This window comes from Melospiza melodia, chromosome 1 (assembly GCF_035770615.1).
Source record: "Melospiza melodia melodia isolate bMelMel2 chromosome 1, bMelMel2.pri, whole genome shotgun sequence".
Classification (NCBI taxonomy): Eukaryota; Metazoa; Chordata; class Aves; order Passeriformes; family Passerellidae; genus Melospiza; species Melospiza melodia.
In genome coordinates, this window is record NC_086194.1 from 91,629,823 (window position 1) to 91,652,672 (window position 22,850).

General features: G+C 39.4%; 1 protein-coding gene across 1 annotated transcript in view; it reads right to left on the reverse strand.

The window, feature by feature from the left end:
• PHLPP1 (PH domain and leucine rich repeat protein phosphatase 1) overlaps positions 1-22,850 on the reverse strand; it is a 144,106-nt gene that overhangs the window by 37,853 nt on the left and 83,403 nt on the right. The window contains 1 exon segment of the mRNA XM_063148178.1: positions 8,777-8,943. Within this exon segment, the coding sequence (XP_063004248.1) occupies positions 8,777-8,943 (167 nt within the window).

Sequence of the window (22,850 nt, forward strand, 5' to 3'; positions counted from 1 at the left end):
AAGTAATCTCCAGCAGCATGTGCCAATGTATCCATAGCCTCTGCATCAGCCCATTCCTACCTCAGAGAACTCTGTTCTCCTCCAACTAGGAAACATGGAGAGCAAATGCATCAAGCATTAAAAGGTTAAAGAGTTTTAATAACAGGTACTTTCAGTGAGGGCAGGCTGTAAACTCATATAGCATGTACACAGGCTTGCAGCAAGCAAGGGAATGTTGTACTCTCTAGTGGTATTTTGGTGCAATGATGACAGGAAAAAAACAGAGAAAAAACATTGCCAGAGTTATCACAAATTTTGAACACCCTGTGCCATGCTGGAGGCAGAAGAAGTTTGGAACAAAGTTAGATGGAGACTAAAGGAAATCTTGCAATCAAATTAGTGCTGCAGGGGAAAAAATGCTACTGTGCAGAAACGATGACTAGTCTATCTCTAAAGGAAGAACTGTAAATTAAAAAGGAGGCATAGGTAAGTTAGTAAGAGCTGCTAGCCAGGAAAATAAATATGCACGTTTTAAACACTATACCTTCATACTCCTCTATTTCGAGAGAAAGTACTTAAAAATCTTGAACCTAGAACTGAGACACACAATCCTGCATTTATCTTGAAGATAACTGTAGATTTAGGGCACAGATATACTGCCTTGAAATTTGGGGTGTTTCTGTGGTGGAACAGCTGTCCCACATCATCCTCAGTTAGCTGCAAATACAAACAAGAGTGCTCCAAGCACTGGATTCTGAGCCTTTAGAATATTTTCTCCCATTTCGGCAAGTACAAAAAAAGTAAAAACATGAAGATTAAATCAAAATAACTCAGCTGCTGGAGAAACATCAAAATGTAACCTTTCCAATTTTCAAGCCAACCATGAAAAAAGAATTAACTAATTTAACAACCACAGCGAGGCTACAGCCTTTACCTGTGCCACTCTGTAGTCTCAAAAGGATAGTCTCAGGGCTTTTGCCAACTAAAGAATCCACTAGAAGATCCCAAACACAATCTTGAGATAAAATTACAGAAGATCAAACTAACAGAGCAAAGAGGACTGGGGCAGCAGTGGTAAAGGAAGCTAAGTAAAACAGTAAATCCAGTGCCATGTTCAGCTTCAAGACTTTCTGCATACATTCTTGTGCATAACTGCCCTAGGTCAAAGAGGAGGAGAGGAAAAAAGTTCCCTCTACCCAACATATCTGGATTACATCTCTACTACTCTAATCCATGTTGTACTGTGTGCTTATTAAAGGTCTTTGGTGAATAATCTAACTAGGCAGGAAACAAACTGAACTGGTTAACAGGTCTATTTACTGCATAAGTGAGAATGAATAGTACATCCAGTATTGGATACACTCATACAAAATGTACATCAAAAAATAGACAAATTGTTGAATCACATTTACAGAAACACTGAAAGATGGATACCATAGTCTTAGTTACAGTTAAGACACTAATTTAAGACATCTGGCCGGAAAGAGGTATTTTGTTCCCCCATTGCAAGCATGTTCATTTAGAAAATGCTAAAGTAGTATTTCTTCCCATGGAGCATTGTCAAGTGCAGAACATTACTGAGCCAAACTAGCAGGCATTTGCTCAAAATTAAGATCTAAGTCTACCTCTCATCTTTGGCTACTCACTTCACACTACGCACATCACAAACATCACTTCCATTATGGAGCACTGCCACACTGCACATTTAAAATGCTGCGTTGTTTATAGTACTTCTTATATCTACACAGATTTTACAGTCAGTCACACCAGTATCACTTGTATATCACATCAATATAAATAACGTAGGAGAGAAGTATTCTAAAGACTCCAGATTTCTGTTGCAGCTGAGTTTGCAAAGTATCAGGCTTCCAACAGATTTTACAGAGCAACATCTTTGCTGTTTTCTCACACCCAAATATTTACTCTTATCAGAAGCAGGCACATAGATCAATGCTGCCCACATGGCATTTCTAGAAAGAAAAAAAGGCACCACAACGTTGCTCATTTGAGGCATGACAGTGTAATAACCTCACATCAAGCCCATACATATGTTTTTTGTCCTTCTTCCATGGTTCCAGACTTTGTTATATCTTAGTAAAAGTCAGCCTGCATGAAGAACAGCATCTCTCAATACACTATGCTCAGTTAGGTTACTAAGCTTTCTATTGTAATGGCCAATACATAAACACTCACTTTGCTGCACAAAAATAGCCCTACTTTAAGCCAGAGCAAAATATTGACATGCCAAGCCTTGGATTTAAACATGCAATATGACTGAACACTAATTGCCCTAATTGAGTCAAAAACTGCCCACTTATTTAATCCTGAAGCTGCCACTTCAGGAAGGGCTTTAGTTTGACATATGAAAAATAAAGAGAGGGACTAACGAGAGAAGTTTGTATTATGGCAGAGCAATGAACTGACGTGCTAATTTCAAATTCAGCTCTACCTGGTGTGAACAGCAGAGGAATTTCCATTACACAGTACAGCATTTGTGTTCCACTATGTTTGGGGCAAGGAGAATAGTGTATTCCAACTGGAGGTCCTTGAAATTCAGCCATAACAGGCCCATCTGACAAAACTGGTCTTGCCCTACTCTTACAAAAACAATTAAAAAGCAGTATTTTACTACATCTGCAAGGGAAGGCATGGCTTAATAAACAACTCAATCTAAGGAAATCAATCACTTTCCCACACCTACCTCCAGAACCTGGGCTCTCATGACTGTGCTGTGGCTACAGCTCAGTAATATTTTCAAGCATCAACGTCGGTGTCCCTCATTCTCAGCACCACGTCTGAGCAGAACAATGGTGTTTGCCTTGCAGTGCTGTGACAACTTTTAGAACCCAACTAAAACTTTCCACCTTCTTGAACACCTGCTACTGTGGCCACTTACTTAACCATGATGACAATTTCCCTAAAATTCTGCCATGGCAATTTCCTCCCTGGAATTAAAACATGCAAATTACTTTCCTTCTGCAGTTGTGTTGGATTACCCTCCATGGCCTTACTGCCTAAGGGAGTTGCCAGCCTAGTGCCAGAAATACTGTCATTGCATTCCCTTTCCAGAAAGGTGCCATTGCAAAACCCCTAAATTAGTAATATAATTCAAATGATGTTAAGATGAGTTAATATAGTTAAGTCAAATTCAGACTACCACCAAACTTAACAAGAATAAAGCTTTTATTATATTACATGATAGGTAAGAGTACCATGAAGACAAGAAAACCAAGTGTATAGTTTTGTTAGTGGAAATAACTTGAACCTACACTACTACACAGTGCAGTTCTCAGGTTCTGCACATACCTACCACACACTGCTTCACATGGGGAGGAAGACCGACCTCAGAGGAAGGACAAAATTCTTAGGAAAAAGTAGTGAAAATATATTCACTTCCTCTTAATTGGCAATTTATAATGGAAATACAAAAGCATCAACTAGGGGTGGACTTCCAAACTGAAACATGTTTAACTACATGAAAAGAAACCCTTTACTTTGGAAGCCATACCCAAAAGAACTAGACAAGTAAATTGGAGACTGATACACAATAATTGGATTCCATAGATATGTTCACTTGTTGAAGCATTACTTGGAAGAGAGACTGCTGTACTTAGCCTTACAGTTCACTAAAGTGAATCCAACTAATCCAAATGCAAATTCTACTTTTAGACTACATTATTTTAAAAGCATGTATCTCTTACTGCCATTTATTTTTCTCACACCACTATTAAGTTCACTGTTCCAATATAAAAAATAAAAATAAAAAATAATTCAATGTGTTTCAGGCATTAAGCCAATTTTGCAATTGTCCCCACTTAGTCATTGGCAGAGACTTAATTTTATGATTTAATTTTTCTTTAATTAAATATCAGTGATTTTTGCTGGGTGTTCATGAGGGCACTTCCTTGAGATCACAAAGATACACAGGAGTTACGGAGAACACAGTATCATGAAGGCTTGGAAGGGTGCACTAACAAAAGCAAACTCTTTGTTCAATGTCTTTACAAGCTGGATAAAACAAAAGCAGTGAAGTTACATAAAAAACAAACTACGAGTGCCATCCTTACCATAACAAATATTTTTTTAATAATTCCAAAGCTACAGAGGTGAGAAAATAAGTGTAGCATTAAAATACAGCAAGCACTTGATGAGGTTTGTATTAGTAGACCTCTGGTTGTCAATACCATCCCAACCTTTCCTCTTACCCTGCTGCTTAGATAGCTGCACTTCAGTGTTTGACTTTAAGTGAAAGAGAAGAAACTATATAAAAGGTTTCCTCCTATCCAAGACCAACAGAGTTGTGAGAAGAAGCTCCCCACATCTTCACACACGGAACAAGCAAAGTTAGTATGATCCACAAACAAGGATTCATTTGAAAAACCCACCCAAAACCCAAACCATTAACGCCCCCCTAAAAAAACCCCAACAACCCACCTGCAAAACCAAAAAACAAACAAACAAACAAAAACACCAAAAAAAAAACGCACAAAAACTCACAAAAAAACCCCCATAAACAACAACAAGAAAACAAAGGAAAAAAAACTGCCTCAAAACTCAAACATACAGCCCCCGAAATAAAGTGGGAGGGTGGGGAGGGAAGGAGAAAGCTCAAATCTTTTCCAGTGCCCCTGTGAGGCTGACAAAGGGGTAGTTTTATAGTTGACATCCATTAAACCATCCAACTTTCTCCAGTAACCTCAGTTTCATACCCTGATAGCAATAACCACAAGGAGTACCTCAGGGCACTTTGAGGCCAACCAAGTGGCAGGCTGGAGACCTTCGTCCCTGCTCCTCTAGGTACAAGCTAAGATCAAGCTGCATCCCACACTGACTTCAGGCAACCTTGCCTGCTGGGTTCATACCTGTTAGGTTGGCAGTACTGGTTGGCCCTTGCTTCCAAGTGTTCTCTGAGCAAAGATTACCTTTTAATTCACCTCCTTACTGCACAATGAATTTGTAAGGACAGTTTAGTTTGAGTTCCCTGAAATCCTGGGTTTTCAGATATAAATTGGAAGTTGCAAGGGATTTCAGAAACATTTGCATCAGTAATTCAGAGTGCTCTAGTTTTCTCATAACTTAGAGATACATCTTCAAATTTCTGCCACTAGTCCAAAGAGTTTCACCAGAGATGCCAAGAAGGCAGTGGATTTCTATAAGGGCTCTGGGAGAAAAACTATACCAACTCATCTTAAGATAAAAATCTATATCATCACTGTTAACAATTAACAACCACAATCAGAATAATAATTTGTTATTTAGATAAAACTGGCAAGCATAATTTTATTTGTTTTTAAAACAACTTTTGTGTTTTATCTATTTTAAAAACAACTTGTAGTGTCTTACTACATCTCGCTTTTCTTTTTCTTAATTTTCTTTTAAATCTGCAACAGTCATATCTTTAAAATCCACATACTGATAACTTACTTTTCAATATTAGCAAGAAAATAATATTCTTGATGCCAACCACTTTTTCCAACAACAGCAACTGAAACAATTACTTATAAAGATGAAGTGTTCTCAGTCCAGTGAAGTAGAGCAACAGCAAATAAAGACTATGGTCTATTCTTGTGCCTCATCTCAGAGCAACAGTACTCTGCAAAATTAGCAAGCCTGTACTCTTCTTAGCATTTCAACCAGGAAATCTCTCTTCTCCAAAAGAGAAACATCCTTTCCTTTAGTTTTAGAAAAGATTCTGTGAGGGAGAACAAGTAGCATCATTTGTTACTTTTTTCAGTACAGGTGAATTTTCAGATGGTTTACTTGTACATATATCATGAAATATGTATTCCCTGATAAGCAGGAAAAACAATAGAGATTGCTGTATTCACCTTTCAATATTCAGAGTGTTCAGTTATGGAAGTTCACAGCTGCAGAGCATCTACAGCAACAAAAGGGGGTTGAGTGGACAGTAAAGCAAGTAGAAGGGCAGTTACTGGGAAAACTTTCATCTACATCTTTTTACAGCTCCAGATGTCATGTACTAATCAGGACTAAACATTTTATTCATAAATACAACAAATGGTATTATTTTAACAACTGAAAGAAGCAACTGTGTAGACAAAAATAGGAATTCCTTTTTTCCTAATATATTCCTGATTGTACCTGCCATGACAGTGCACTAGTCAGCACATCATTACTATGACCCAGCTGCTTGCAAGTCAATTCAGTGGGTGGCTGAAAAGTTGGTATTTTATTGTGTCTTTGACACACTTGTTCTGAAATCCAGCATTCATTAAATTACCACCCAAAAGGATTTATTAAGAGGAACTGCAGCACCAAGAACTGCTTATAGTAAGAGTAATTTTCTTCTTTTCTTTCTTGCTAACCAGGTTTTACTTTAAAATTGTACTGGGAAGGGTAGGTATGTAAATGCCAATGTGTTTTGTTCAAAACATCCAAGCACATGGCTATTTTGGAGCCTTAAATACTTGTAGGCTTGATTCAGTGGTGCTGTGCCTCATGTGCAGCTCCAATTTAGCAATTGAGAATTTTGTAGAAAAGCCAACAGCACCAAATCAGAACAGCAGAGATTTTGAACTTGTTTTCCTGTGATTTGAAAGAACACGGTGAACAGAAAAAGACTTTGGTTTATTCAGTGAAGTTTTACCTTGTGCAACCCCTATAAATCTGAAAATGGTTTTATGGAATTAGTTTAAAAAGAAAAAATAGATCAATCAGATGTGTGCTCACAGGAACAACGAGCTTCACTTTACACCTGTTTTGATACTGGGTTTCACTAATGATTTCAAAACGTGTGGTGCTCTCTTCTTTCTAGATATTTGTGTGTTTACTCATTAGAGAAAAGCAGACTTGCTAGCGGTCAAGCTGGCTCAAAGCTTCTGGGGAACACAAGTACAACTCGAGTTTTCCCACCCAAAGGAGAAGTCAGTTCTCTGTTTTTTAGGGCAGGAAGGAGAATGGCTTGGGAACACACTCCAGGGTCAGGCTTTTGCTGCAGTATGGAGGCAAAAGGCAACCAGCTGAGCATGGCTTTTCCGAACCCTCGGTGGGAACTACCGCTACTTCAGAGCCCTTCCCACTGGCACAGCAATGGAAACAGTGGCAACAGCTTCCTCCAGCTACTCACTGTCTGGGTGATCCCACCTGTCCTGGGTGAAGGTAAGGCTGGAGGACATCAAGCAGACAAAGGAAGACATCAAAGGGAAACATCAAGCGCAGGAGTTTCTGATGCACCAACTCAGATACACCAAAACAGTGCTGTGTAACCTAATTTTTTTTTCTCCAGAAGTTCCCAGATCTGCCTTGTGCCTTTTTGACAAGCTCAAAGCAATGGAAGCAGAGCAGAATATTACTTGCTTACAGAATAGGGCCAGCTCACAGAAGAATGAGAGACAATCAGGTTTGCACCACCTCAGGTATATACCACTTCTCCCGATTCTCCTCATCTCAGAAAACAGGAGTATATATTGTCCTCTGAACTCTTTCACTCTTTTATGTTCAGCCTCATGTTAGTAAGAAAAAATTTAATGGTTTTTTAACTATCAGCAAGACTCATCAGCTGTTCCTACAACTGCAATACCAAGAGAACATTAAACAGAGAATGACCATTGCCTATCACATTAATTATCAATACTTTCTAAGCCCAAACAGAATTAGTTGCAGGTACACAGACAAATCCAAACCTACTGCAAACAGAAATTCGCTGTAGGTACACGGACAAAGCATAATCAAGTATCTCCTTTACACTTTCTGATACTTAAAAAAGAAAAAAATTGTAAGAAGTCATTAAAATAAGGGACACTGATTATTTGTCCATGTTCATCGCTAGCTTATGCTAAAATCCCACTTGTTATCTGGACACCTATGCTGACATTCACAGTCCAGTCAGAATTTCTCTCCAGACTGTGCTCATAAGGTCTTGGAATAGCTGCCTGCTTTGTTTGTGAAGCAGACTTGCTGGGTTCATTCATCTTTCATTATGCCAGATTTTTTTGTTTTTCCAAAATGAAATTGGAATGATATAAAAACACAACAGCCCGCATAATCCATCTCGTACTTTTCAGTTGTTTTTCAAAGAGGAAGGGATTTAGAAATGTGGTTTAAAACATTTTGTTTGAACAGGACCATCCACAAATACAATCCTGAGGTACTTTGCAATTCACTTACCACTGAAATTAAAATCACAGCTTTATATTCAGTATGGGAACATTCATCTTTGTGAACACAGAAAGGCTGCTGATTCCACAGAACACATACATTAAATCATTCAGAGCATCAATCATGCTGCTGTCTACCCATTTGTTACACTCTTGGATGAGCTGCAGTGGAAAGAACTGGAAGGTCACAGATACTAAGAAAGAAAAATAGGATTGAGCAGAGTAGAAGGAAGACAGGAACCAGACTGAATTTATGAAATCAGGGCTTCCTTTGCTTGGGGGGACTAAGAGAAAACTTCTTCCCTTGGTCACATGCAGTACTGCTCCTACATAGAATGGCTGCCCTCGATGGGCAGCTCACCAATTCATACTCACTCACACGAGTCAAAGCCTGAAGAACTACAGTCTGGCCTCAGTAGGTACATAAAAACACATTATGAAAATTGCATTTTGAGCTGAAAATATCCTTCTATTTACAAGAAAAACCTGAAGTTTCTTATGAAAGCCAGTCTGTTTCTAACACACAAAGTTAACCAATTTCTGAAGCATTACAGTCAGGCCAATGTTCCACAAGAGGAGGTAGTAATTTTTAGGGAAGTTCCTGCAGATCATGGCTCCAAGGACAAAGGAAGAGTGCTAGAACCATACTAACTAAGAGTGCTAGAACATACAAACTTTACCTTTGTAATTCACTAAGCGCTCTGCTTGTGGATGGGCTGGGGTTTAGCCTCAGGAAGTTCTGCTTTAAATTGAGATGAGTGAGGTCTTGGCTATAAAACAGGTTGGCAGGCAGGTGCTCCAGGCTGCAGCATGAAAGATCCACTGAGCTGATGCGTTGTGATGCAACCTGGAAGTCAAGTACAACACCAACATATTAATACAGTAATTTAAAAAAAAATAACATTTCCTTCACTCCTACCAGCACATGATAAATCGCTTTTTAAGCACAGCAGAAGCCAGTGTTGGCATATATAGCTGATCTAACACAGTTTACATAATTGCTGCAAGTTATGCCATGATCTCTTCCTTGGCTTCAGTGCTTAAACCATGTGCACAGAGGACTAGCAGGAAGAAAAGAACAAAGGTTTGTCAAATTAATATGTGAAATGAATCTATTTGCTTTTATGAAGTTATACAATACTTTACAACCAGAAAAAAAAATTACATGAGCTTCAGTTTAGACCTTTGGGTAGCACTGCTTCCTCAAGTAAGCAGAAGTGAGAAGTTAGCAGTCATCACCACTGTCTTGGTTTCATATGTCCAAGATGATAATGAGTATTAAATGCCAGAAGAAAAGTTATCCCATTTACACCTTACTGAAGAGAAAAAATAACCCAGCAGCAAAGCACTAAACACTCATTTCTTCTCAATGAATTAGAAGACTGTTCAAAAGTGATAAAAAAATATGACAAAAACAAAACAGATTTGGAGGCTTAACACTGTTTTCCAGAAAGAGGAAGGTAAAACAAACACAATCTGCAGCGGCTAAAAAAATCCTATCACCTAGCACTATATATATATATATATATATAGCTAGTGTCATTCCACAGAGACCTATAGGAAACTTCTTCAAGTGATAGCAATACTGCCCCTTTCCATATCTCTAGGATACACCTCGGTGAACTACATCTTCCTGTTTTACTTATTTACTAAACTTTACCATAAAATATCACCAGCAAAATCAAAAACAAACACAAACCTGCAATGTAGAATGCTTATATTTTCTGTCCTACACTACTGAAAATGTTCTTTCACAAAGTAGTGTCACAGACATGCTACATGGCAAAGTGCCACCACACACAGTAACGCAAGGCAGTGGGGACAGTGGGCAAGGAAGAGGAGCCAAATGCTAGAAGAAGGAGAGGCATTATTGGAGCAGGCATGGCTCGACCAAAGGAAGAGAAGCAAACAACTTCACCACCATTTTACATTTCTGGGACCACACCAACAGTGCTCAAATAGTTATGGTGTTCTGTCAGCTGCTCATACCAAAAGCAGCTATTGTTTCACTGGCCTTTTATGCTGGGATTCTGGAGGTACAAATACCATATCTAAGGGGCAAAAAGAGAAAAAGACCCAACAACTCCTCATCAATGCCCAGTGACATAAGAGCTTCTCAACTGATGAAAGCCACGCCACTCAACCTTCTGAGCTGAGATAGAGCCCCTGCTACAAGGCACTCTGAAACTAAAGGCATCACGTGTTGAGGAGGTAGCTTGCCGCTGATTTTTTTTTTTCCTCTCGAATGCAAGGTGCATAGGCCTTAGGATAAGTGGTTGCTGTTATAAACACACATAACAGAGCCATAAGCTTCAAGGGGAACAGACACCGCAGTGTTTTTCTCCAACGCAACCATTAATAATCCAGTCCTCCCACATCCATTAAAATGTGTGAAATTTGTTTACTCAATTAGTTCAGTCCTTTTGTTACTGTAGCTAGTATTTTTCTGCCCCTTGTAGTATGAGACAAGAATTATTCACAGGTTATACTGAGCAGCCATCTCTGAATGCTGGGTATTCAGTCTGTTCATGCCCAGTTCTGTACAGTTCTGATCACACTGCTGACACCCATTAAATTAAAAAGGAGGAATGTTTGATTTCAGGTGTAACACTTGCATACACTGTTGCTCCAACTACTTGTTTGGAATGTGATATGAACAGCAATAAGCAATCCAGCAGCACTTAGTAAGGCTCATTACTCTAAAAATATCTCAAGAACCAGAAATGGTAACTCTGAGTGGGAATCATGATAATGCAGCCAAACAAAATCAAATATACAAATTCTACTGTTGCCCAAAAAAAGGATGCAGATCCTTTCTTAAAACTGTCAAATCCTGAGAAATAAATCTAGTTAAAAGTAATTTTGTTTTTACAGGTTGTATGCGCTGGTTATTTTTTGTTTGACTTTTTTTTTAAAGTGAACACTTTATTATACAAAGCATTTAATTAATATTTTCATGCAATTTACAAATATTGAATGATGCTTCTACCAGAGAGATAACTGTAAAACATAAAACCATTATTTTAAAAGGTCTAAGTTCTGGAATCAACTGTAATTTTATCAAAGTCTTTCTGTTACCAAACAGTACTCTAAGAATTAACTCCCAAATTATTACAAGGAAGGCTCATATAAGCACACATAGTTACTCTCACAGGCAGGGATAAAACTTCTCTTTCCATTGCTCAATACTGTGCTATAACAAATTCCTACAGAATAGAATAACAAGGTGAAAAAAAAAAAGAAGAGTAACAAAGGAGAACATAATTGTAATACTTTCTTTCTTTGACCAGAAATTTTCACCAGTTATTTTGATGTTGAATATCAAAATTCTGAAATCATGTTATTCTGAAATCAATCAATCTTGCAATTGTCTACAATTGATTTGAAAATAGCAAGACTGCACATGCTTGAGTTTGCTATTGTTTATCAAAAGCAAAGACTTTTTTTTTCCTAAAAGATGATGCAGTTCTTTAATAAAGCACTGTGTTTCCCTGACTCGCTGTGGAGAATCACTGCAGAGATAAGCTGATAAAAGGTAGGAAAATGCTGAGTAGGATATCCTTCACACTCAAAGAATAAAATGCATCTGGAAAAAAGGACATTATCTGCAGAAAGTCATGCTTCCATTGGAAGAAAACAAAACAAAAAAAATCCACTGTAAATAAATATCCCATCAAGTTATCTGGGTTGTGTTCAACACATCCATGCTCCTACAAAAATTGTGAAGACAGTAGTTGTGATAGCACTGCAAGAGGGAAAGGCTTTCTGGATACACAGGGAACTTGCATTAAGTGCCTGCTATGGTTTGTTTGGTGTTTTCTTGTGGAAAACTCATAAGTATAGCTGTTGGATATGCTATATGTACATATATAAAAATAAAACCATAAACAGCACAATTCAAAACTCCACACGCAGAAGCTGCCATGACCCAAACCAATCCCTCTCAAATGTCTTCTCATCATATCCCAAACTGCACAGACCCCTCAACTTGTATCACACGAAACCACTGCTGCATTTCCAGCCCCAAGAGCACTGAGGAAATGGCTGGGGCGATGACCTTCTCAAAAGATGGTACATCACACGCTCTCAATGACAGGAGCTACAGCAAGGAGCTGTAGAGTCAAGGCTTGTCTCTGCAAGACATGCAACATTTGACACCCTTGCAGCTCAAACACAAAGCAAGACCTCACACTTTTTTGAAGTCTGTTTTTCAGTTGGGATATTTAATCATCAAAAAATGTGAATAAAAATATTTGAAATATGCTGCTTTGTCCATTCCCTGGATATGATTTTTAAATACTTCACAGTCTGTCATTGTGTTGCAATGTCCCCCACTCTAATACCAGAAGAACAGTAATGGGATAAGGCCACACTGAACTTTGTACATCAAACCACAAAGTCCAAGGGAAGATTTTTTTTTTCCAGCTCCTGCTGCAACCTCAGTTATGCATCCTAGGTCTACACTGTTCTACCTTTTTTCAGTCTTCAGATGAATACAGCAAACTAACTGTAGTTTTGAAGAAGTGATACACAACATCACTGCAAAAAGCCATGGGTCTACCCACTGCAAACACCAGAAACCCATAACTGTGCTTTTCATTTTCCCAGCAGCAACAAAATGCAGATTTGTTCTAGAAATACCACCACAAATAATGCTGTTGCGGAGTTCTCTCCCTCCCTTGGGCAGTGTGTCTTCTGCTCCTCCCCACCTGAGAAGGGAGGAGCACACATGCCAAAGAAACAGGAGTCTCCCTAATATGAAAACTCACTTTTACACATATGTTACTTGTGCCACTATACAAATAAAAACAACTATTCCAAAAAGCCAGCAGTACCTCTGATGCCTAAATTCCATGCAACATTTCAAATAGAAGAAATTTGCCAAAGTGTTCTGATTTTATTTTTTTCTTTACTTATTATTTTTAAAAAGGAAACAGTATTCCAAGACCTGTGAAAATACAGTATGGGTTCACTGTAAATCTGCTGGCAAAAAAAATACAGAAAAACACTTGCATCAACCCATATTCTCATTGCTTTTTGCTACACAGGGCTGAAAAACCACTTTGCTTTGTCCATCAGTATAATGACACCTCTGTCACTGAGCTATGCAACAAGACTGATTATGGTCTTTGTTTTAAAGCCTTGGCTACACTACAAAAATGATCTGTTGCTGACAATGGATGTCAGCAATGGCCACAGCTGAACCCAGCTGTATGGACAAACACAAGTCTTGTTTACACAAGGACATCTTTTGGTGTGACCTGTGGTGTGAATTTAAACCAATGTAATTATGTCTTTTTCCTGTTTACCCTCATCCCATTACCTATAGTTCTATTCAGATAAGAAATTACTGCTTAGGACTTCTACAGAAGACAAAACAGCAAAACAGCCCACACTGTAGAGGCAGCCAAATTCCCAGTCTGTTTGAACTGAGTTGACAGTGTTAAATTATACCTGCTGTAGACATGCAATACAAAGGCAGTTTAATTTTTCTCCTTTAGAATTTGTTTTTAAACAGTTTGATAATCATCACATCCCACCGAGGCCGGCATAAGCCTTAACTAAACAGTGATCCATTGTCTTGAAATATCTAAACTAACTTTGAGTAAACAGGTTCTCCTCACCTCACAACTAACCTTGCTTCAAATCCTAATCCCCCTTTCTATTCAAACATCAAAGCCCTGCTCAGCAGAGAGGTTCCCTCCATGGAGCTGAAGTCCACAGCCAGGAAGCACATTGGTGCCCTCAGCCACAGCCAAGAGCTGAGGAACTCCTTAGCCTGGTAAACAACCTAATGCCAGAAAACTTAATGAAGGGGAGGAGGGAAAAAACCTTTTGCTTTAAAGTCATGTATTTTCATTTTTAAATAACAACTGTTAAAACGGGTGCAGCCCAAGGGTAAAAGGGTACTGGCTTTTCTGGCATCTCCTTCTTGTTTTCTTTCAAATGTTAAATTAGATACAGGCCAACTCAAGCTAAGGACCTCCCACAGAAAATATAAAACCCAGCAAAAGTTTTTTTTGAAAGCTGTCACTCAGATCCACAAACCAAATGGGCCCTGCCACAGGTCAGAGCAGTAATTCCCTACTAAGAGCAGGGCAGAAGTGCATGCCAGTGTGGCAGCACTCACAGGGCATTCTTGCCCCAGCTCTCCTGTGCAGGTGAAGCAGCCAAAAGCCTCCAGTACAAACACCTCATGCCAGCAAGACTCGGGGGAACAAAAATAATTGCAACTTGTCACTTCTCTGCTCTCCTTATCTCTGTACAAAGTTTTATAGACAGACAGGTCACTTCTACCTTTGGCCCTTGTGCAAACCTCTAACAACTGAAAACAGCATTAGCAAATATGTGTGGAGAGGGGGAAATGTGGAGGGGATTAAGCAGAAGTTGGGCTCCCTTACTTTTCATGACAGGAGACCAGAAAAAAAAATCATAGATGTGAAAGCCAGTGTCCCAAGCTTAGCATAAAGATCTTGAGAGCAAGAATTTGACAAAAAAGTTGACATTCATCATATGTTATTTGGAAATTCTGGGTAATATCTGAAGTCATTACTAGAATATGAGTACTTTTATTCCTCCTGGAGGAAAAGTAGTCTTCTTTTAGAAATAATGTACTGGTATCCATATTTCCCAGGGAATGGTAGCAACTCTGGATCTTGGTGGTAGTCACACTGGGATGCTCACACTAAGATCCCTGCAAGGACAAGGTTTAAGGCGTAACTTAGAGTTAAGTGACAGTAATTAGCTGTTGCATTAAGCTACCTCTAATTCAGACATGTGAATCTCCATTTGGTGGAGCAAGGAATATTAACATCCTTAGAACAGCTTGACTGAAAATAATTCATTTGTAAACACTGCCAAAGAGGTGACAGTCTAATAAAAATTAAGAAAAATCCCTTTTTCTTCTTACTATTCCTGTTAGATTTATTTATTTACAAAGACAAGCTGCTGTACTGCCAAGCACACAGACTTTGCAATGAGCAGCCCTCCAGCAAGGACTTTCTTTCAGCATTTTTTCATTTCAGCATGGGAAAATCATGCAGCAGATCCTCATGGAAGCAATGCTAAAGCGCATACAAGACACTATGTGCAAATAATGCCAGGCCAATCTGGTGGCCTTTTTATGACAGAGTGACTGCAGCAGTCAGCAAGGGAAGATCAACCAATGTCATCCACCTGGACCTCTCTAAGGCCTTCAGCACAGTCCCACACAACATCCTTATCTCCAAACCATGAAGACATGGATTTGAAGGGTGGACTATTTAGCAGATAAGGAATTGGTGGATGGATGCAGCCAAAGCTGTGGTTCATGGCTCTCTGTCAGGTGGAGGGTAGTGGCCCTCAGGATCACAGGTCTTGCAACTGGTGCTCTGCAATGTCTTTGTCAATGACATAGTGAGATCAAGTGCACCCTCAGCAAGCTTACAGATAACACAAGAGAAGGAAGAGAAGCCATCCAGAGGCACCTGGACAAACTTGAAAAGTGGGCCCGCAAGAGCTCATGAAGTTTAGGAAGTCCAAGTCCCAGGAGCTGCAGCAGGGTCAGGAGACGACCCCAGATGTAAGTACAGACTGGTAGAAGCCATTACTGAGAGCAGCTTGGGGTTCTGGTCGATGAAAAGCCAGAAATGAGCCAACTACAGGCTGGGCTGCATGAAAAGAGACGTGGCCAAGAGGGCAAAGAAGATAATTCTCCCCTTCTACTCTGTCCTTGTGAGACCACACCTGGAGTGCTGCAACGAGGTCTAAGGTCTGTAACACAATAAAGACATGAACTTTTCAAAGCATGTCTAGAGGAAGGCTACAAAGATAATCCAAGGTTGCTCAGAGATGCTGCAGATGCCCCATCCCTGGAAGTGTTCAAAGTCAGATTGTATGGGGCTTTGAGCAACCTGGTCTGCTGGAAGGTGTCCCTGCCCATGGTGGGAATTTTGGAACTAGATAATCTTTAAGGTCTCTTCCAACTCAAACCATTCCATGATACACTATAGATTTCAGACTCTTGCCAGTAAGACTTACACTGGAAATTCACTTGTCTGAGTCTCCACAGCCTCCCATGGAGAGGGTGGTAGGGTTTTCTTGTTTGTGTTAAGCAAGAGCTTATGTTAGGTCCTCAATTGCTGATCTAGGTTCTTTGACACAGCTGTATCATATGGATTAATTCAACAATGAGATTAACTCTTTTCATGCCGTTATTCCACTCTAACACAGAAAGTCCTTCTGACCCAATATTTTGCAATACAAATAATCATGGATATAGCTCTACTGGCCTGTGGCCAAAAACTGGTCTCCAGCACTCATTCCCTCTTCTCCTTGGAGACTTTAATCCTTCTCCACTGACTACAGAAGAGGCCTAAGGAGAGTAAATGTCCCTAAAGTTAGGTTTTCCTAATAATTCCTATCCTTTCTTCCTTGCTGCTAGACTTTGCTTGGAAAGGCTTTCAGTGTTACAGCCATTCAGTTTCAAGATCAGCTCCGTTATCACACCTTACACACACCAAAATTCTGTGCAGCATGTCAGTCCCTGCAATCCCCTCCTGTCCTATGGGATGTGCTCACTGTGGACACTTGGTTCCCCTGAGCTTCATTAAGATCAACATTACATTAATTCTCCCACTTGTTTCTACTCTTTCACTTCCAGAGATTACTGAAATCATTTTGGGATCCTTCTGGCTTGAACACACCTTAAAAGATAACATATACAACTCCTCACTGAGCTTCCAGGTGATGCTTTCCTGTAATTATGCAAGAGCTGCACAAATTCAGCTTCAACAATACCAGAACCTGATTTAGAGGCTTCAAAATACAGGACTGGAATGCTATTCCACATGCGTGGGCGATACCTAGCTCTCTGTTCTCACTCTTGGCTGCAATACTTCAATAATCATTATTAACTGAAAGCAGCAAGCCCAAAACAAGAACCACAGACTCTCTAAAATCCAGCAAAAGAAAAAAAAACCCTAAACAGTGAAACTGTAATTTCTCTAAAATACAAATGAAGAGCTTCAAGTCACCATTACACTTTAAAATCAGCTGAACTGTTTAGACATGCAAAATTAATCAGCTGAGACAAAATATCAGGCTTCCCTCATGAACCATTAACAGAGACTGACTACACTGAAACACATCCAGAAGTTAATTTCCAAAATGTCAACTAACCTCTAATAACAAAAGGCACAAAAGAATAGGGTTTTCAGGGAAAGAGGAGGAGGAAAACTTTCAAGTGTTATCATCAAAAGAGCAAGAAAACTGGCTTCAAGTTTGCTTTGCCCAATCTTCTGCTTTCACACTTGAGATGATAAGAAGCCATCAACAGCAAGAATGACCAGATATGACTTCAGAGCAAAGGTCCCAAATACTGAGGATTTCGCACACACAGAGAAAAGGAAGTCAAGTTCCGCGTGGAAACCAGAGGTCTGTTTATGTTTGAGTATTTGTAATCACCACCAAAAGGAAGCTGTAGGTTTATTCTTAGGGATCTATTTTTAGTGACAGCATTATCTCAACATTGTCATTTTATGGTATTAGGGGAAAAAATGGTTTCCTCGTACTAAACTTAGAGTCATCATATTTCCTGTAAGTAAGGATCAGCTCAAAAAAAGACACTAAAAATGAGAAAATCTTGCTGGGTTCTCTTTCCTTGACTAGATGTTGAATCAATTTTTCCAAGAGGCTAATGGTGCTGCTTAGTCTCAAGTGTGAAGAAACACAAATCGTTATTCACAAAGAAAACGAGCTTTGCTTAAAGGCTATTCTCAAAAGATGCCCACTGATGCTGGCAGTATACTAAACTAATTTTTAGGTCATATTAGAATAAAGACTAATTTTTCAGCCTCCAAGCTCAACTGGCATAAGAAACAAACCAACTACTTCATGGTCACCTCCACAGTGACCAACCAGCAGGTTCCTGACCTCCAACCTGCTCCCAACACACATGAAACCAGGCAGCCCCAAATCACAATGGTACATTCAAACACACAGACTAAGACTATAAAGCTAAAAGGAAATGTCAGAAATTCCTAACTGCAACACAAGTAGTCTGTTGTACACAATTCCCTGTGGAATGACCACAAGTGACAACCAAGAGCAAAAGGTAAAAGCAAAAATGCTAATCTAGAAATTCAAATTGCATGGAAAGTAAAATTCTCCACAGTATTCCTCCAGAAGGTTATCTATTGCTTAGGGGGTTTAACAGACACTTGGAAAGGAGACAGTGCATCCAGTGACATAAAAGTTGTCAGCACTGTAATAAGTAACATCCCAAATATCTTAAAATAAACTACTTTATCCTTGCATATGATTTTTTTCTACACTCACCATTGGGGCTGTTCTGTGATCAAAGCTCTGCAAAAAGGTATTCTGAGCCCATTTTGACCAGTAAGCATTACAAAAGCCTGTCCCTAATGCCTCCAGAAACAACTGAAGCTTGGTAATAAAAATCACTGCAGTGATGAACTCTGTGAAGACAGCTCGTTACAGTATCCAGAAATACATATGAAATAGGCCAATCACCTAGAGGGCAAGCCAAGGCAAATACAATGCAGGGCTAACTTAACAATGAGATTCGTGGCTTCAAGCCTTCTGTACAGACTGGAAGGTGTACTTTGTATTAAAAAGCTCTGCAAAGTCTGTGTTCCACAATGAAGCTGTGGTGGAAGTTTCTCACACAACTTTTCCTGGTTGACCATGGCTGACAGGAGAAAGACAAACACTAACATCTGAACGTATCTGAAACAGGGATGAAGCTATATGCACAAGTGGATATACCTTATTTCCCACCACTTTAATTAAAGAGCAGAATCTTCTGTGCTGAAGGAAAAAGCAGTCTCACAGTTGATGATCTATCCCTGTCTCAAAGGTGGATGAAGCACAGCTGAAAAGCAGAGCACAGTTGCTGTAAAACACATCCAAAAGCTAATCATCTTGGTGCCCTATTTTGGAAATATTTTTGCAGAACTGCAGTCAAGGTCAGGAATTATTTTCTAAGTTCTGCAGAATTTATATATATATATATATATAAATGTGGTCTGTAGCACCAAGTATGTGTTCAGAACTCAAACCTTTTCTCCTCATCAGAAGTAAATATCATATCACTAGAGTTACAGACCAGTTTTACAGGGCTCATACTCCCCTTTTTTTACAACAATTCTCATATTTGTACTGAAAAAATAAGAAGACTGAAAAGTTAGAAGACTGAGGCAGATGGTCAGAACTAGATAACTTTAGAGAAAAAAAAAGCAAAAAGCAAAACTAATAATTTTACACTGCTGCTCCAGGTAGATCTCTACACAAGTTGAGGAAAGACGGAGACTACAGCTATAGAGGTTCCTGCATTAATTACTTGTATAGCATAAGCTAAATTCTAATCTGTTCTTATTTTCTGTTAGCTTCACAGTGCAACTAAATGTATGAAGAGAGCATTCTGCGCTGACATGAAAGGAATAAAGCCAACACGGCAGCATGCCCTTCTCAGCTGAATTTGCTATTCTTGCTATTTTTACTGTGTTTTAAACATAATGTACACTGACATCATCTCTCCTTTTTCACAGGCTACAGTTGTTAGGAACACCACATACTTCCATGACAGACATTAACACAGAGACAACTGAAACAGGGAAAAGAAAATATAAAAGCACACAAGAGAAAACTCTTAAATTTCGTAGGTTTTAAATCCTATTTTTGGACATTCCTTGTATTTTCAACAGCAGGCCTCTTTTGCGTGCAGGCATCTAAGCCCCACATGACAACTTGTGCCCAGGCACAGCTGTCCAACTCTGGTCACTGCTGTGCAGACACACAAAGCTCTGCCTGCACATCTCTCCCCACCTACACAGACATGCCTTGTTCACAGCCCCTGTCCTTCATCTCCTCTCTTCCTCTACCTGCCCCACTGAACCAAGCACTAAAGCAGGAAATAATTGTCACATGAAGCTGCTGACACCCTTCCTGCTCTCCTGCAGCCAGGAGGGGAGAAAGAGGGTCTGTGGGATCACATAACTCATCCCGGCATGCCCAGTGGGGCACACTGTTTCCAAGAAGATAAAATTCTGTAATGCATCCTGGCTTAAGCTCTGCAATACTGAATTTCCTAGGCAGACCTTGACATCACATTTTAACTGCATGCCTCGGAACACAGAGGACCACTTATCCTTTTATACTCCACCCAAACCACCCGTGTCATGAACTGTGTCACAGGCAATGCTCACAACAGAAATTTCACATGATGAAAAATTGCTAGGTTTAGGTGTTAGAAGCAGCCAACAGCAGACCACATCCCAAATAAAAGCCTCACAACAGCAAGCCCCACCACTCCCTAACACCGTATGTGTAACACCTCTCTCTCTTCTACAGTAAAGGTGTAGCTTTTTACTTTTTGAAAGTGGCAAATTTAACAGTGAGGTCCTCCTCACTGTTAAACACACGTTCTTGGCCCTGTCCTTCTGCATTTGACATTCAAGTAGCAAACAGTGGCAGATCTGCTGTGCAAGTAATTGTGCCAGTTCCATAACTATCATGACAACTTTATGCAGACAAAGTTCTTTAAAGCTGTGAAGATGTTCCTTTCTTTCCCCTCTGCTCCCCCTTCCCAGTTGCATAAGCCTATTTTTCAACACTTGGCAAGGGAACGAATGCATTAGATCACAAAGGACCAAATCTGTTGCTGTTGTTTTCCTTTTAAGCTTCCTTAATTAGCTCTCCAGTTTTTGGAAAGTAAAAGGAAAGAAATGCACTGTGGTACAGAACTATCAATATTAACGAACAAGACAGATCTCCAGCTTTTAAAAATATTCTGTTTGAGGCTAAATCAGCGTATCTAAAAGTGGCCTATTTGGAATAAGTATGTCACCAAGTTCGATATTTAGGTCAGTATTTGTGCAATAATTCTAGTCTGTCCTTAAAAACAGAAGTTCTGTTCACCTCAGGACACATCCATATAGGAAAAACCAGTCCCAATACCTATTCACCTTCCAAAACTTTACAGAGGCAGAGCATGAGAGCGGTCTTGGCTGTGATGGATTCCACTGTTAGAATGAATCTGATTATACAGGAGCAATGCTTATTCTTAATTCAATTAAACTCCAGTCTCCACAAACACAAATTCAAATCTTTTCTAGCATACACATATTTATTGCAGGAGTGATGCATTAGGATTTGTCTCATTCTGAACCACCACTAAAAAGTCAACATTGCCAATATTCTGTGGGGAGAAAGACTGCAGAGCAAGCATTCTTTGCAAGCTTCCTTTCAAGACTGAGCTTGTTATTTAAAAGTTAAAACAACATCATCTTCTACCTCTTCTGAAGTATACAGAAGATAGATATGAATTGCTTTTTCATAGTTAAAAACTGAATTGAGCCATTTTAATGAAGTATTTTACCAGGGATTTCCTTCTGCAATAAAATTTATAATTAAAGCTTTCATTACACTAAGTAAGAATCAGAAGCCTCAGTTTTCAGCAGCACGTATCAGGAGCACAAAGGAGAGGAACTACTCTGAAGAGCTACCGATGAATATAAGTTAACACAAATGTCACTTTCAGAACAAGTGTCATTAAACAACATCTATATTTAAAATACAGTCTTAAATATTATTCATAACTCACAAAAGTGCAAGTACTATATACAACATCAGTATCAGGGAAGAATCTGCAAGCACCATATGACCTAGCCCACAGCAAGCAACAAGAAACTAAGTTTCAGAGCCATAATAGCGCCCTTGCTAAATATGCTTGCTTTTAGAAACACAGTGCTTTACACAGTATTTTCTTAGTTAGCATGATTCTTTCAGCAGCTTTGAACTTGATTAGTTCCCAAACACCTGAGGCAGAATACCTCATATAAATATTGGGGTTTTTTCCCAGCAATAGGAAACGAATGTTAGTTTGCCTGAACTACAGAGCTGAAGATTCAACTTTTGTAATTTCTTTATACATGTAAATCAAGTGTGGTACACCTTACAATTGAGCTCTTTGACACAAACAGCATCAGCTGCAGGAAATCTGAATTACTTTTGCAGCATCACTAGTTTCCCTGTTTCTGTTCTTCAGAAACAATGTTACTGTGCAGCACTTCCCACACGACTGCTTGCATACAATCATGCTTGTCTCTGTTTTTCTGTCTCAGGACAGGAACCCCGAACATCAAAAAAACAACTTGAAGTGGCAAAATATTGTTTGAAAATCCATGAATGCAGAATGCTAATTTTCAGGTTTGGGAGCTGGGGAGTTGGGGTTTAAAATGCCTTTATTTTTCCTCAAAGCATGCTTTACCAACTAAAAGAATAGCATAGTTTCTTCACCTCTGACAGTCTGAAAAGACACTTGAAACTATGTATTTTCTTTCTACACTTACATAAGCATGGGAGGTTATCATGAGTGCATGGGGATATGTTCTCATGCTGGCTATCATCCCGATGCTGTTAGTCATTTGGGTGAACCAGAGAGAAAGAGAGAAGCACAGCATGGCACAGAACAAGCTTATGCTGCCAGTAATTCAGAGGGGCTTTCTGGCCATTTATCTCTAGCTCTGAAGTTCATTGTTTTCCACTGTTTTCCTCACTCATTAGATTTGCCTTTCATTTATCTGATGTCAAACCCTCTGGAGATGAAAGGACACCACTGTCCTAGAGACAGCCCCAAAGCAGCAAGGACTCAAAAACCTGACAGACCGTGCCTCACCATCTCATAAAACATGCCTTGGGGATTTTTACCTTGAGGCTTAACAGACCTAAGCAGATATGCCAGAACAGCTTCTT